The 16,335-nt window shown below is 43.5% G+C and overlaps 2 protein-coding genes across 2 annotated transcripts; one reads left to right on the top strand and one right to left on the bottom strand.

The window, feature by feature from the left end:
* Nucleotides 1–58: 58 nt before the first annotated feature.
* LOC306745219 (solute carrier family 25 member 32-like) lies at nt 59–4,753 on the bottom strand (the record flags this gene model as incomplete). The annotated part of the gene is made up of 8 exons (XM_079227972.1): nt 59–751; nt 894–1,039; nt 1,230–1,343; nt 1,722–1,876; nt 3,421–3,506; nt 3,591–3,741; nt 4,449–4,619; nt 4,729–4,753. 8 exons carry the CDS (start codon nt 4,751–4,753, stop codon nt 625–627), a joined length of 975 nt encoding a protein of 324 aa, XP_079084098.1. The 3' UTR covers nt 59–624.
* A 539-nt stretch (nt 4,754–5,292) lies between these two features.
* On the top strand, nt 5,293–13,792 carry dcaf13 (ddb1 and cul4 associated factor 13). Its single transcript, XM_079227001.1, has 11 exons — nt 5,293–5,392; nt 5,875–6,074; nt 6,163–6,270; nt 6,381–6,470; nt 7,068–7,223; nt 7,370–7,447; nt 7,555–7,637; nt 8,120–8,284; nt 8,708–8,843; nt 12,774–12,937; nt 13,465–13,792. Exons 1-11 carry the CDS (start codon nt 5,323–5,325, stop codon nt 13,550–13,552), a joined length of 1,338 nt encoding a protein of 445 aa, XP_079083127.1. The 5' UTR covers nt 5,293–5,322; the 3' UTR covers nt 13,553–13,792.
* Nucleotides 13,793–16,335: the final 2,543 nt, after the last annotated feature.

Here is a 16,335-nt window from a genome sequence, read left to right as displayed (position 1 = left end):
AGCTAACAAAGTTATATATTTAATGTATTTATGGAAATCCAACACAACAATGCAGATAGCGCAGTTTGTGTTTTATAATAAAATGTTATAAAGCAATGCAGTTACAATTCGTAAGAAGGAAATGAATGAATTGTGGGCAAAACAATCCGTTGCTGCAGTCTGTTCACATAAAGCAATAATTTAAAAGAGACAAAATAATGTTACACACACATGCAACTGGAACCCTGAGATCTACAATTTAGTGTGAACAATCAGCTCTTCATAACACGCATCTCTTTCAGCTGCCGGAAAACATCAATTGTAAACACAACTATGGCGACACGTTTAGCACCCTCCTCTGCCGACGACGTCTGTCCTGTGGCGTGTAAAGCAACCGACATTTTGCCCAGAAGTCAAAGTGTTCGTCAATCCATCTAAAACAAAAAACTGTTGATTCCGTTGCTCAGTTTTGGCAACTTTTTCAGTCACTCTCAGTGCAAATGAATGCTTCTCACGTCTGCACGTTTACACTTCGCCGGGATTGCGGTTTCAGCCTGGCGCGTTTCACACCGTGCCTCTGAATGCCACCAAAGCGTCAGTGTGAGCTCAGGGTCTTCGTAGCGGTCCCCGCCACGCTTTTAGGCCTCACTGATTTTGTCCCAGGAGGTAGCGAGACACATTCTCATAAACTACAAACGTGATGCAGCAGGCGGGAGTGACTCGAATCATGTTGGGGATGATCCCTTTGTAGAAACCGACAGCGCCTTCGTTTCTGCAGAGAAAAAAAGAAGAAAAAGAAAAAAGGGGGGAAACATGACCACGCATCTAATGACATGGACATGACTCAAGAGCCAAATTTAGAAACCGAATAGGATGGCGTGTTCGGCCCCTTTAGCAGCGGATCAGTGTCCTACCTCCATGTCCGTCTGACGACATCAATAACTCCATTGTATCTATTGTGCTGGTCTTGCAGGCGAGCGCGCACCACCTGATACGGGTACGTCGTGGCAACGGCAAATATTTTGGATACCGCTGCCATTGTGATATATTCCAACGTGCCCTGTTTACACAGACAAACAGATGGAGAGAGAGACGGGAGCAGGGTGGGAAAGCTGATGAGTCACCGCGGGTTATCCACTGTGGGCTCGGTCTTGTTACACTGGCAACGTTACAAGCTTGGTTTCCCGACTTTTATTAAAACACAGAGCATGTTGCCAGACGGTTTGTGGCCTGTGGAGTTATTGACTCACCAGCTTCGCATCTGAAGGCACTTTCCTGTATTTGTTGTAGTCCCTCTTGAGCTCTTCGTAGGCCATGAACTGCAGCGCTCCGTGAGACGTGCCCAACAGACCAGGAACATAACCCTAAGACAAGTGCATGTTTCGTAAGCCGGCCTTTCGTGACACACAAATAGACCCATGGCATGCATTTGCTAGAATACTACATTGTCCACATCTGTGGCTCTCTGCACATTTCAAAATATATTGTAAAATTTCCACCGAGTAATGTGGTTGCAATTATCCTTCTAGGTAAATATATTTCACTAAAGCTTCTCAACTATAGCTAATACAGGCTGTTGGTGCCCTCTAGTGGTGATCGATATATTGGTGAAAACCTAATTTCAGCCTAGTAGGATAAAGGTCAACTTTGGTTGTGGTAGAGTAACCTCAGTTCATAAGCATCATAAGCATGTCACGTATTGCTATATCACATGAAAGTACAGAGACACACTGCTCTTCAACCTTGTATAGTCCTTGCACTCCCTCGTGGCGGAAGATCTTGACCAGAGCGTCGATCATCCCCTTGTACTGTTTACCGGCCGGGTCTGCATCGTACTGGAGCACCAGCCGGGTCTTGGTCACCCAGATTGGGTTGGTCAGGGTGAGCGTCAGGATGCCTAGGTGACGGCAAGTAAGCAGTGTTCGAATGAAGCTAACATTTTAACAAAATCTAATGAAAATGGAGAGACATGATTGTTACACACACACAGCCAGCTCTTTAAAACAGTCAGTGTTTTGTTTTTACTGCATGTGGCTGCAACTCCCTGCAAGACGGGATCGGGTGGTTCTCCTCAACAAAAAGCGAATAGAGGACCGAAGTTGAAGTTAATCGAATGCGATGTGGTAGTTGGTGCCTGTTTCTGCAGACTGCAGTGACTAGAGGTCACGGAGCGGAGGATGATAAGCATTGAAGTACAATACAGTACAATTTAGCAATGGCTCAGTGGTTTGTTCCAATGCATCTTTATATCTGTTGTAACGTGCCCCAATAGTACGATCTCATTATATATATATATATATATATATATATATATATATATAACGTATCCCACTCTTCAACAAAGAGGCATATTGAACTAATGTTTACAGTTCAATATTATATATCAATATTTGCAAAGTATATGGATCGCCATATTTTGGGTGATATAAAAAGGCTAATATTTTAATTCAATTTAATAATTTGCTTGGGAATAGGTTGACAACGATATTAATCAAGGCTACAACGTTAGCCGAAGACTTACGCTGCTATTCATTAGGCCTTCGTCTCTCTTTACCAGTTGCCACTTGTGTTTGTCCTCTTGAAAATAAATCGGTAAGCTTGGCACATTTGGCAGCATCCTGCTCCAATGTCTTTCTTTTTTTCAACCTGGCTTGTTCAGCCCCTCCTGCCCTCTTTCCTCCCGTCCATCCTCCCTGACGCGTATCGTTGCGGTCGGGCCGGCCCAGCTATCTGAGAAAGATTTTTGGAAAAGATGGGCTACGGACCGAACCAACTCTATTTGGGAGGGGTGAACTTCCTCGCATGGTACAACCCATGCAGAGGCTGCGGTGTCAGAATGCGGAACGTGTGTAGCCCACTTTAAGAGAAGATGGACTAACGTGACAAATGTCAACAAATACAATTCTCGACCGGCCGGCCCAGAAGTGAAGCGGCCCACCAATAAATCCATATAATATATAAATCCATATAATATATATATATATATATATAAATCCATATAATATATATATATATATATATATATATATATATATATATATATATATATATATATATATATATATATATATATATATATATACACATATACATGCTGGAATAATGTCACTTGACCCCTTTCAACAAAAGGGTACTTTTACACTATTATGTGCCATATCCCAAAGAACTTCTCACCTCAACTATAGATGTGGCTTCCTTCTGTTTACTCGGATGACATCGACAGTAGCACCATCTTACCCCAACACTATAATTTGACCAGCAAGAAGCAGATCTACGTGGCCCCATGTGACCGGAGTGAACAGAAGGGCTTGTGCACCAATTTGCATCTGCCTCCCGTTTGCTGAGGCCGGCTCGGAGCAGTACTATCTGGCTGCTGCTGTTGACCTGCGTGGGCTGATTAGGCGAGTGTGTCAGCAGTGTTCAGACACATGTGGGACTAACCTGCTTCGGCCGCAGACACCAGGTGCTCCGTGGCACTCAATTCAGTTTGACGGCCCTCCTTAGTGTACCCTTTGATTGCATTATAGCTGTCAGGGGGGGAGAAGACGTGTTATAGATCATGGGAATTATCATGTTAGAGCTATGATCAATTAGGTTTACAGTTGACGTACAAAAAGAAGTAGAGACCCCAAGATGCTCCGGCGCCCCAAATATTGGGTGTCACTCCTTGGTAGAGGCCTCGGAGTCCCTCCTGCTGCCAAACACTCTTCATACAGTGTAATATGCCACTGTACTTGGGTCTTAATTGCAGTCCATCACTTACTAAATCGAAACGACAGACACATTTAAGTCATTTGACACAAGACGCCAACATTTCCTAAAAGGTTGCCATATCAGCATGGCAACCTTGGCATTAACAGGGTTTGTACACATTTTGACCAATGGATTTCCATGACTTTTACATGACTTTAAACCAAATTTCCATGACCAAACATTTTGTGAAATCTCGGTGTATACATGAAAAAGTGATACAATGTAGTATTTAAACTAACAATGAGAATTCCAAAGCATACAGTAAACCTTAAATGACGCAAATGAATGAGAGACAACAGTTTGATTAAAAAAAATAAACATTTATATCGATGCCTGTATGTATGCCTGCTTATGCCCGTCTTTCTTTTAAAAGCATTTGAATTATTTCAAACTCAGCGTAAATGAACGACATGAACACATGAATATAACACATTTCCATGACTTTTCCAAAACTTTGGGGATTTTATTTTTTTCAAGGACTTTTCCAGGCCTGGAAATAACCATTTTAAAGCATATCAATATGAACATATCACCATTCTAGCACCGAGTCCTGCATCGTTTACCAAGTACGTTGCACAAACAAGGTAATTTGACTTGGTTAAAGGGTGCATAACAATAAACAGACATATAATAAAACAATAAACACAGTGCAATAATAGATCAATGCACAAGTCAAACATCAATCAAATAAGTGCAATATCGTACTGTAACGTTACCTGCAAACCTGATCTTGACCAGGTCCAGAGGGTGAAGCACCATCGTTGACACGACTCCTCCGCTGAGCCCCGCGACCAGGTTTTCTACCTTCACGTGGCTGAAGACCTGGCGGACGTGTCCGGCTATCGAGACCGCAGAAGCGGGTTTGGACCCGGTCTCCGTCATGTTCACTGGTAATGAGTTAATTAACCGAGCTAGCTCCTGTCAGCTAGTTCCGCAATCCGTAACGTTAATGCTCAAATATATTCCTCTCCAGCAGCCAGGCGACAACTCACTGACACTGCTTTAACTCCCTGGCTGTCATTGCATTTAGCAAGTGAACCACACGGGCAACACGCGGTGTTAACATGGCTTTAGGTAACGTTATCCAACATGCAACCTACCGCACCAGCGCCGCTGCTCGACCTTACTGCAAGTATTTACTAAATGCCTATAATTAAGAGTACTGCTTCCGGCCCTTCAAATTAAAATAGTTTAGGCGAACGACAAACTTTAATAGGGACATTATTCCGGTATTTAAAAAACAAAACAACACAAAAGTGGCACTCGGTATACTCAGATGTAAATATTGTCAAGCTGCTTTTGTTGGAATGGCCTTTCTGAACCAAGATTGTAAAAGTTCGTAGCCAGTGAGATTCATTTGAAGCAGTTTGAAGACCAAATCGGTTTATTTCCGGTCTTTCTCCGCTAAATGTCGCACCTTGATTCCAAACGTCTCCGTGACGCAACCAGGAGGACTGGGTATCCCACAATGCAACGCGGCCAAACTAATTTCTTCTTCCTCAACACATGGCTTGTGCTTGCTAATATTTTTATTTTGTTAAACCTAAAGGTTAACAGCAATTTTTAAGTGTGTTTTCACTCTTCCACTAAATGAAGGTTAAAGTCCTATCGAGGAACCCGGATGATTACGTCCGGGAGACCAAACTAGATATTCAACGTGGTAAGTGATGCACTTTAATCTCGCAGAGGCTAAAACACAGGATACTAGTGCTAGCCAGCAAACATCAGCCACACACAGTCTGTTACCGTAAAATAAGGCGAGTCGAACTTTGTATTTCTCCAAATCTGGACGTTGTTACAAAACAATACAACACGAACTATATTTGGAGATGCTGTCTGTTGTCTGTAAGCTTCGATACAAAAAAGCAAATCGGATGCAGCTATTTAAGGTCGCCGACTCGAAATCGTGAGCGAGACTCCAGCACGTGTGCGGCAATAATATGTAACTTTAGTGTGTTTGAATTGCTCCAAAAGAGTAACAACACTACATTCATAAGCGCGTGGTATGTACTGTTGACTTAAATTTACTGTTTTATGTTATTCAGCCGAACTGCTTGCATTGAAACGAACGAATCACATCTTTTAGCCAACTAAAATGTGCTTTTACAGTTTCATTAAGTAGTGACTCCTCTCTGTTGTTAGTCCCCAGAAACTATGACCCGACACTGCATCCGTTTGAGGTGAGCAGAGAGTACACCCGCGCCATGAATGCCACCAAGCTGGAGAGGGTGTTTGCCAAGCCTTTCTTGGCCTCTCTGGACGGACACAGAGATGGGGTGAACTGCATGGCCAAGCACACCAAGAGCCTCTCCACCCTGCTCTCTGGCTCCTGCGATGGGGAGGTGACTACCTCCCAAAGTCTAAATATATTACCTCAGCTTGTACGCACAATACTGGAGGTGCCATGCACTCATTCTTGTTTGTGCTTAGGTGAAAGTGTGGAATCTGACCAAACGTGAATGTGTCCGCACTCTCCAAGCGCACGAAGGGTTCGTCCGGGGAATGGTCGTCCGCTCTTGTGGAACCTCCTTCTTCACGGTGACTGCCCTTTCGACCACTGAGGTTTTCAGAATCGTTGTTTTTTTGTTAGCAGACCTCAGATACAACTCCTGTGTTTTTTTTTTTTTGTTGTTTTGTTACTGTAACAGGTTGGTGATGACAAAACAATCAAGCATTGGAAAATGGAGGCGCCCGGTTACGGCGAGGAAGAGGAGCCACTCAACACCATTCTGGGCAAGGTGTGATCAGTGGGCATTTTCTTTAGTATTGCTTTCAAAGACAGTTGGGATAATAAAGAAGAGGGGAAAAAACTGCTCTTTACAGGTTTCTTACGGTCATGGAAAACCTGGAAAAGTCATGGAATTTTTTTAAATGGTTATTTCCAGGCCTGGAAAAGTCCTTGGAAAAAAATAAAACCCCAAAGGTTTTGGGAAAAGTCATGGAAATGTGTTATATTCATGTGTTCATGACGTTCATTTACGCAGAGTTTGAAATAATTGAAACACTTTTCAAAGAAAGAAACTCTAAATATTAGCAGGCATACATACAGGCATCTATATAAATGTTTATTATTTTAATCAAACTATTGTCTCATTCATTTGTGTCATTTAAGGTTTACTGTATGCTTTGGAATCCTCATTGTTAGTATAAATACTAAAGTTTCCCACTTTTTCATGTTTACACCAAGATTTCACAAAATGTTTGGTCATGGAAAAGTAATTGCAATCCATTGGTCAAAATGTGTATCTTTGTGTCTTTTAGATGACTGTGACATCAACGGGTCAGTGAAACATTGCATTTCCATCATTGTAAAACGTATTCTTGTCGTTTTGCAGACGGTCTTCACCGGCCTGGACCACCACCAGAAGGATGCCGTGTTCGCAACATGTGGCCAGCAGGTCGACATCTGGGACGAGCAGAGGAGCAGCCCAATCCGCTCTTTCGCTTGGGGCGTAGACAGCTTCAGCTCTGTGCGCTTCAACCCGGTGGAGGTGAGCCGCCTTGTGTCCGCTGCACTCGGACACATTAGAGACACAGGAGAACACTTTTGTTCATGTCCTGACTCATCAAAGTGGTTCTTTATATCAGCCACCCTGCGGATATCTTTTAAAGTCTAACGGTTTATGTCTTTCCACAGACTGAACTCCTTGCAAGCTGTGCCTCTGATAGAAGTATAGTACTGTATGACATGAGAGAATCAGCGCCACTTAAAAAGGTACAGGGTTTACCATTAGTCGCTGCAAGAATGAACCCTTCTCTCCCCGCCTTTCTTCATAGTTATATGATTTCTATCTCCAGTGTTTTTTCCATTTTTCTTTTTAGGTTATCATGGCAATGAGGAGCAACACATTATGCTGGAACCCGATGGAAGCCTATTACTTCACATGTTCAAATGAGGACTACAAGTGAGTGGGTGCTTGTATCAGTGACTCACATGATTTCTGTTGACACTACATGATCTCAAGCTGAAGGAGTCTTGCATGTACAACTGTAACTTTGGTCAACTTTCAGACCAGATGGACCATGATTGCACTGGCCCTTTTATTACTCTTTTATAGTATATGGACTTTTACAGCGCTTTTCGGGTTTTCTGACCACCAAAGCGCCTTAACACTACTTGTCGTCATTCACACACTGATGGCAGTGGCTGAGGCGCTACCTGCCCATCAGGAGTAACTAACATTCATACACTGTAGGTAGGAACAGCTACGGGAGCAATTTGGGGTCAAGTGTCTTGCCCAAGGACACATCGACATGGGCTAGCAGAGCCGGGGATCAAACTGCCGATCCTCTGCTTTGAAGGACAATCCTACTCACAACTGAGCCACAGTCCACTTTTTACTGATGCAGTTTGACTAACGGCTGAATTTGTGTTTTGTCTCATCAGCCTCTACACGTATGACATGAGGTACCTGGACAAGCCGATCACAGTGCACATGGACCACGTCTCTGCGGCGCTGGATGTTGACTATTCTCCAACTGGAAAGGAGTTTGTATCTGCCAGTTTTGACAAAACCATCCGCATCTTCCCCAAGGACAGTGGCCGCAGCAGGTTAGTAGGACCCTAAACACGGGCGTAAAAAATAATACCATTACCGTGTATGTTTTACTTTTCCATTGCTGTTCTTCTGACTGAACCAGTGGAGTAGGCAGTATAATTATTCTTTGTGGTGTTGGTAGTTTTGGTTCTCGGACCTGTTAAGTTTTTCTTTCTTTTTTACGATAAAGAAATGTTCAGTAGAAGCCAACAGTCAGTTGGTGTCCCGGTTCCTACCATTGGCAGTTTATTTATTTTTTATTTCAGCCACAATCCAAAACATTACTTTAGTTTATGAGTGTTAAACCCGTAAAGTGTTCCTGATCAGAGTGGGTGTTGGTAATCGTGGTTCCTCTAAGTATTTGCTGTGTTTTTTTTTTTTTTTTCAACAGTAAACTTAACACAATGCATTGCCTTATTTATCCTTCTTTTATTTAGGGAAGTCTACCACACCAAACGCATGCAGCATGTCATCTGCATAAAGTGGTCGGCAGACAACAAGTACATCCTGAGCGGCTCTGACGAAATGAATATCCGACTGTGGAAAGCCAACGCAGCTGAGAAACTAGGAGTGGTGAGTGCAGCCTCGTCTTCCCCATATCGCTCCTGCTTTAAATCAGATCTCCAGCTTCAATCGATCACACGTCCAAAGCAACTCGCAGCTTCTTGGTGAGCAGGAAGTGGTGTATCTGCAGGGAAACAGCTGTATTCTCTCTCGCTCGGCCCCATTGTCATACTGTATCTCCCTCCAGCGTATTACCGGACCTTGTTTTTTTATGTGTTAGCTGCATTCCTCGACACAGCCGTGGGCCCACTTCAGCAGGGTGAGAGCGGGCGACTATGCCAGGAGCAACGGCGCTACCGTTGCCAAATGCCCTGATGGATGCTGACTTAGGGCAGAATCACTCTCAATAAGTACAATGTACCAATTGGCACGGCTGCTCTCGAGGCAGGCGGAAGTCCCCCCCCCCCCCCCCCCACCCCTTCAAATGACCAATCATCAGTGAACAATTCAGCTAAAAGATAAATCTCTGCTGACTCTTGATATCCACATGTCTTGCTAGCAGAAACCGTGGCCTTAATGTTGTGCTCAACTGTAAAATAAAGCTCCTATGAAATGCCGGGGAGGTGTCCCAATGCCCCCAACAATCCCAGTTAAGGCTGAATAATATAGATCAATGCCATCTCCAACAGCCATCTTTCATCACTAATCGGCTTCACCCTTGCTTATTCTCTTAATGCAGCTCCGGAGTGGAAAATTGGCCCGCTTTTGGCACTTGTTTTACTGTCACTGTGCAAGAGAAGATTTATCCGCAAGCTTTGCACTTAAAGAGATCAGACAAGGGCTGCTCCTATCAGCAGTTTGGATCGGCCAATCACTTAAAGCGGGCCACTCCGAACATAATGAAGCATTAACAATCAAGTTGCACTGAAGGGGTCTTTAATTATCAAGAAATGCTGAATGGAGGATTGGTCTGCATCAGGACTTTCCTATCAGCAGCTGAACGGGCATACATTTTTGGCCTTTGGCTCCAGTTTGAATTGGACCCCCTCTTTGTATTTTAGGCCGTAACCTAAAACGCGTTGAATCCATCTGCCCCGTTTGTTTTCAATCAGTTGCCACTCTTGATCTATATTAAGGTATTTACAGTTTGACGAAAAGAATCATGTATTTATAGGATAATTGTCAATACAAATTTGATATTTTTAGGTCCGTCTATCGTTTCTGTTATCACAAGTGCGTTTCCCCCGTGCTTAACACAGAATGCTCGGCCAGTAGCGCTGCCGCGACTCCACACTCGACGAGCAAGGAAAAGCTTGGCGACACTGCAGTTAATTAGTTGCAGAGGACATAGCCACAGATGTGGATTCCTTACTTTATATTTAGATAACAATGTAAGTTGGTTACAAACTTTATTTTTTAAGCGGCCTGAGATGGTACCAACCTGTCTGCACAAGCCACATAGTGAAAGCAGCGCCGCCACAACTACTTCAATCCTCCATCCGTGTGTATGCTCTGTGTTGCGCCTCGGCACTGCTGCGTGGTCGCCCGTGTCAGAACCCAATACCCGGTCAATGTAGCCTTACAAAGACACTTGTGTGAGAGACTCGGCCATTACGCAGCCGGTGTAGACGGCTGTATTGATTAACTAAGATGGAAGTGTATCTGCTCCTGACACCAGTGAAACTGAAGCGTCTGTGTAAACGGGGGGTGCAAGAAGCACAAGCAGTCCAATGAGCTTAAGAGAAGACATTTAGCTCAAAGCTATGCTAACATGTAAAAGACAGTTTAAGAAATAATGCTGCAGTAGATTTGACTTTTCTTTTTATCCTTTCATAAATCTTTCTTTGTCAACCTGGTGCCTACATTACCCACAATACAACCTGACTATCAACACTTTATTTATTTTCAAACCCTGCAGTAACGCCGCTTGATTCTCGCTATTGCAGCAGAATGCAAGCTTCCAAAAATGACGACCTAAACTGTCCTCTGTTAACGTCCGTCACATTTTACAGACTGACTTCCTGGTTCAACTTCGTCTTACTCAACTGATATTTTGTTTGATACATTTTTTTCCTCTGCAAGAAGGGGTTATCACCAATAAGCAGAGCGTGGTTTCGGCACTGGCTGAATTCTTTCTAACCGGGTACGACTTGTTTTCACGGTGGCTGCTTGCATGTCGTTCAGAGTCCAGAGCGTCAGCAGTGGGATGACGGTTGATGACGGTTGCTAATTGCACCCCGTTGTCACCTGGTCAACTTTTGGATGTGATCTTCCATCATCATCATATCAATGGCGTTTAGCAAGCTAACCACGTGTGCCCGGGGGGGTTAGTTTAGTCCCACAGGATCAGCATCGAACAGCTCTTCATCGGCAAATTGAATCTGAGACAAATCATTGCTTTTAATTAGAATAAAAGCCTTCGAGGAGTTTTATGAGGGAGACGGTGGGGGTTGTTGAGCTGGTGTCTTCACTTTTTAACGGACATTGATTCCGTTTTGAACGAGACGCATCGTCGTGCTGAGGTTACTGCTTACTGTACTGGCCAACATTTTATGATGTATAGGCACTGTAACTGTCGGTAATTAATATAACGCCCCCTGAAATGAATGCAGACTACATCCTGTAGTCAGCAGCAAACTCCACGCTCGTAATCGCCTCCGGGAAATACTTTACCGGAGTCGAGGCATTCGGGGAAAAGCCATCTTGTCACCATGGGAACCCAAAGGGGGCTGTAAATGACATAATTCCCCATTCACACTATAGGTTTAAATGCAACAGTTGCTAATTGTGACAAGGCAGCTGACTCAGAAATGCGGAGCTGGCAGCGGGCGTCTCTGTTGCCTGTTCTGATCTCAAAGAGGCGGTCATCACTTGAGGAAAAGAAAGAAATTCAAATGTCCAAAAACAAGACCCATGTTTACTTCATGAGGACATCTTGTGGCCACAATAATTACGACTGTCTCTGAACGATGAGAAGGGCCTTAGCTTAGCACAAAGAGTGCAGTGTTTCCCCTACAGTTATAATAGGGGCGCCCCCCTGTAATTTTCTCGATAGCGCCAGATCACAAGTCATCATTTAAGTTTCTCTTTCCTATAGAACAGGTCTGCACCTTGTTCTGTTATTAAACAAACTAAACGGCCGTATTTTATTTATATTATCCACACGACAGCTTGTCATTTCGGTCTCTACGTGGTCGCGTTAACACTTCTGCTCTGCATCGCGCACAGCGGAGTTCTGTGAAACGAGCCAAAGTGCTCGTGTCTTCTACCAACAATGAGCTGCTGGCTTCACATATTACAAAAGTACAAAGTACACAGACATAAAACTAAGTCATTAATAAATATATGGAGAAAGTTACGCCGTTAACAGGTTTCGCATGCGCCACTCGCCGACTTTTGGCTCTTTGCTGGTCCTTTCTGCTGCTGCGTCTCAAAACAGAAAACAGATCTCGGCTCAACGTTGAGCATGAATTGTATCAAATCTACAACCCTGTTTATAAAAGATGTGTAGAGGCTCACTGCTCCACTAACACTGATGCAACCTGATGCTTACATACCTGCACTCATTCTGTTTTGTTTGGCAAAAAAAGCTGTTTGTTTTCCACAATGAGCTATTTAGAAGTAACTAAATATTAGTTATTTTTTGCACAGATAACTTTATTTTCATTGTTCTAAGTGATTGCAATTTAAAAATAAAAAAATGTCTGGAACAATCTGATTTACTTGAAAGTGATTACAATGTTCTTTATTCTGTTATTTATAAAAGCGCAGATGGAGTCACAAAATGAAGTTATTTACAGAAAAAGTTTGAGAACCCCCCCCCCCACTTTGGTCAGTAGTTTGAAGGTACATTCAGAGAAACGCAAAGCTGAATTCTCGCGCGGCGAGATGGCATGCAAAGATAATGGTCTCTTTCTCCTGACTTTGTCTGGTTTTTCTTCTGGTCTTCTCCATTTTGTCTTTTGTCTGCCCAACTCCTCCTCCTCTTGTGTCCCTCAGCTGGCCCCCAGAGAGAAGGAGGCCACCAACTACAGACAGAAGCTGAAGGAGAAGTACCAGCACCACCCGCAGATCAGACGCATCGCTAATCACCGACACCTACCCAGGAGCCTCTACCACCAGACCAAGGAGCTGAGGGTTATGAAAGAGGCTCGCCGCAGGAAGTACGTGTTAATTAGTTTTTTTAAGCTAGCCATCTTATCTAAAAGAATAGCCGCGATGCACCCTCTGTTTGCGTAGAGGTGATGGTGGTGGTGACTTGGGCTGCTGCCAGCTTAGGTCTGACCTACGCAGTCCCACCGGCCTAATGGAAAATCTCCCTGATGGGACTGCCTCCTATGACATGGTCTAAATAGCCCTTACATACTCATTTACAGCTCTGTATGGTGGATTGATTGTTCCAGTTTACCGTTTCAGTGATTCATAGCTCAGTCTGGCCTTTTTTTTCTTTTTTCTAATTACTGTCAGTATTGTGACGCGTCAGACATGGGTTTGGACTGTGAATGATTTACTATCCATGCTTTATGCATTATTTTCAGGGTACATTGGTGACGTAGGTGTTAGGTCAACAGTCTCATATTCACTCACTTCCTCCTCTCTGTTTGCTCATCTCTCTCACCGCCCCCCTCCTGAATATTCTCACCGGCAGTTTGTTCACGGCTCTTCTTCCCCTTTTTTTATTTTCTTCCAGGGAGAGGAATGTCCGCAAGCACAGCAAGCCGGGAAGTGTTCCTCTGGTGTCTGAGAAGGAGAAGCACGTTGTGACTGTGGTCAAATAGGCAGAGCCGGAGGAGAGCGCGGAAGACCGGCAGGGCCCTCCGTCGAGGGATGAGGTGGAGGCGCCCACCCACCCCAGATCACACCCACATGGGACATGTTCAGACTGCTTTCACTTAAGAGTTGGGGGCATATTTTTTTATTTGTCAGTTTTGGGAAAGACGAGAGACAAGTTCTGCATCATTTGAAGCCCAAGGACACAGACTGTAAATACATAAACATTAAATATGGTAAAACTGTGACTCAAGTGACTAATCGCACATTTTGCTTTGAGCAAGTTTGCGTTCTTCATCACACGTTTTTAAGAAATGATGAGCTGATTTTAATTTATCCAGTGTCATGAGTGACTTGGTAGTATTGTACTTGCAACAAAATGTGTTGCCTGTTTCATTAGTCTTTTTCATTAAATGAAGTTCCGGACACGTGCTACAGTTGATTTTTAAAACTCCCGAAGTGGAGTAAAGGTTTCAGGATGCTTCAAATGAGCCGCCATCTTCTACAGAGCAAAAGTGTTCGTTACGACAAAACACTGAAAGCATGACGTCATCCTGGCTGTCCGTGAGCGTTCTCTTGGTGTCTTTTGTAGTTTCAACAGGAGACGTTGATACGGGACTAATGTTCTACACATTGCAATCGCATCTCAATGGTCTGGCCAAAGGGAAGTCAAAAACCCTGCTGTAATTTCGACTATACAATTGAGCGATCGCTCAGCATGTGCCAGTGATTTCCAGATGTTTTGGTAATTTTCCAAAATTGTTAATGTTTGACGATTTTTAAATTCAATTAGTTTTGTAGAGCCCAAAATTACAAATTTACCTCGGACAACTTTACAATTTATACACATACGACATCCTCTATCCCAGGACCTCACATGAAAAACTTCCCCAAAAAAACCTTTCAAGGGGACCGAAACCTTCGGGAGAGCAACAGTCCTCTCACCGGATGGACAGAAGTACAATGCCGTGTACAGAATGAACAATATAACAGTTACAACACATTCAATGCATATGAAAGAAATTACCACGACCAATGTAAACCTGTGAGGCGTGAAAGCACAAAGAAGTAGACTTAGTAATGCGCATTGATGGGACATTAATGAATACAGAAGGAGAGGAGCTCAGTGTATCTTGATGTCCTCCAGCAGTCTAGGTCTATAGCAGCATGTCTCTGAGCCAGCCCTAACTAAGTGCTATTAAAGAGGAAAGTCTCCTCATGAGGTGTGATCCGACCAACCTTTCTTTAAAGCAATAGTTGGAACGTGTTGCATCGTCCCTATGCGTTGACATTAACGTTTACACATGGCAAATCTGCTGAACATTAAATCCTAAGGAAAGCCAGGGCAGATGTTTTGACTTCCTCGCAAAACTTTCATGATTCCACGTTTCCACTCGGTTTAAGAATCTCTTAATTCCTCTTTGAGCTATAACATTAGAGGGTGCGGGGCAAAGATATGGGACCGACACTTGTGATATGAATCATTCAGAATTCAAACTCAACCCCAAGTTTCCTCTTGTTGCAGCAAATCACTGCAATGTTAATTGAGTTCCAGCCCTAATGAGGTGGAGGCTATTTCCTCTTAACGTTGTCCTTCAAATCCCATCAACACTGCAGCCTGAGACCGAAGAAATGCAGTATAGTCTCGAAATTCATCACCTGAGCGTCGTGCTAGTGGGAAGATTTCTGCAAGGAGGTTGACACAAACATGATGGCGTAATAAAGATCTCTGCATCGTGCTGTCTGGGGCTGCAAGGAAATTCAAGTTTAGGTTATGCAGACAATGGTTTGGGTGAAATGTGAATCCTGAAGGCACTAACAATTGATTAATCTACCAGTTATTATTTTTTTTTACCAATTTAATGTATCAATTATTTGGTCTACATTTGGGGCTGCAGTTGGACCAAAATCCCAAACCTCAAAACGTTCATTTTAAATCACATTGCTTAAAATTCAAATGAAAATTGTGTGTAAAAAAAAAAAAATACATACAAATTGTCCTGGACAGTTTGAGCCACAACATATCCAGTGTGTGTGTGAGCAAGATGAATAAGATCAACCCTGATGGGAGACGCTGCCACACACCTGCAGTAACACTCATTGTCACTAGTCATGTTCTGTATTTATTCGCAGCGTCACTTCTCCCGGTGCGCTGCCGCTCCAGCTGTCGCCGGTCCGCGTTTTCTCGGCGGCTCTATCTGCCGCCTGCTGTCAATGAACATCCAGCGCGTCCTCTCGGCTTTACTCCTCTACGCGTTTCCATCGCTCCGCCTCCTCTTCCTATCTGGATTTTATTCTCCCCCCCTTTACTCTCTCTCTCTCTCTCTCTCTCCCTCTCTCTCATTGCATCCATTTTTTGTGCATTTAAGAAATCTCCAAGAATTACCAACCTGGAGGAAAGCGAGCTAACACGAGTGACACAGAGGAGGGTTAAGGACCCCAAACGAAAACAAACACGGACGGACTGGGCATCTTTGATATCCCACCATGCGAGTGAAGGCTTTCTAAAGGATGGCAGCGATGGGTTAGCCAGGATTTACCATGACTGCAAAATAAAAGGCAAGAGTTGTTTTGTTTTTTTAGTTTTTTTTCATACTCTACTTTTTTTTTTCTTCTTTTTTTTTTTATCCCTGGATGGATGGAGGCTTGTGTTTGGAATACCTGAAGGTTGAAGCCTTTCCAGTCTGTGCACTCTGGCTTCATTTGAAGTGCATCTATTTCTAATCCTGAGCGTTTTTTTCTATTTGAGAAAGGTCCATGTGTGTATAAGAAAAAAAGAGAAAAATCTGGC

This window comes from Taurulus bubalis (assembly GCF_910589615.1).
Source record: "Taurulus bubalis genome assembly, chromosome: 12".
NCBI classification, from domain to species: Eukaryota; Metazoa; Chordata; class Actinopteri; order Perciformes; family Cottidae; genus Taurulus; species Taurulus bubalis.
This window is presented reverse-complemented; position numbering and strand designations above follow the sequence as displayed.

Excerpts from the sequence above, each read along its gene's own strand:
- dcaf13 (XM_079227001.1), top strand. The coding sequence starts at position 5,323 with ATGAAGGTTAAAGTCCTATCGAGGAACCCGGATGATTACGTCCGGGAG. Across the intron at positions 7,224-7,369 it reads TGCGCTTCAACCCGGTGGAG|ACTGAACTCCTTGCAAGCTG; the intron begins GTGAGCCGCCTT and ends GTCTTTCCACAG. Across the intron at positions 8,285-8,707 it reads AAGGACAGTGGCCGCAGCAG|GGAAGTCTACCACACCAAAC; the intron begins GTTAGTAGGACC and ends TCTTTTATTTAG.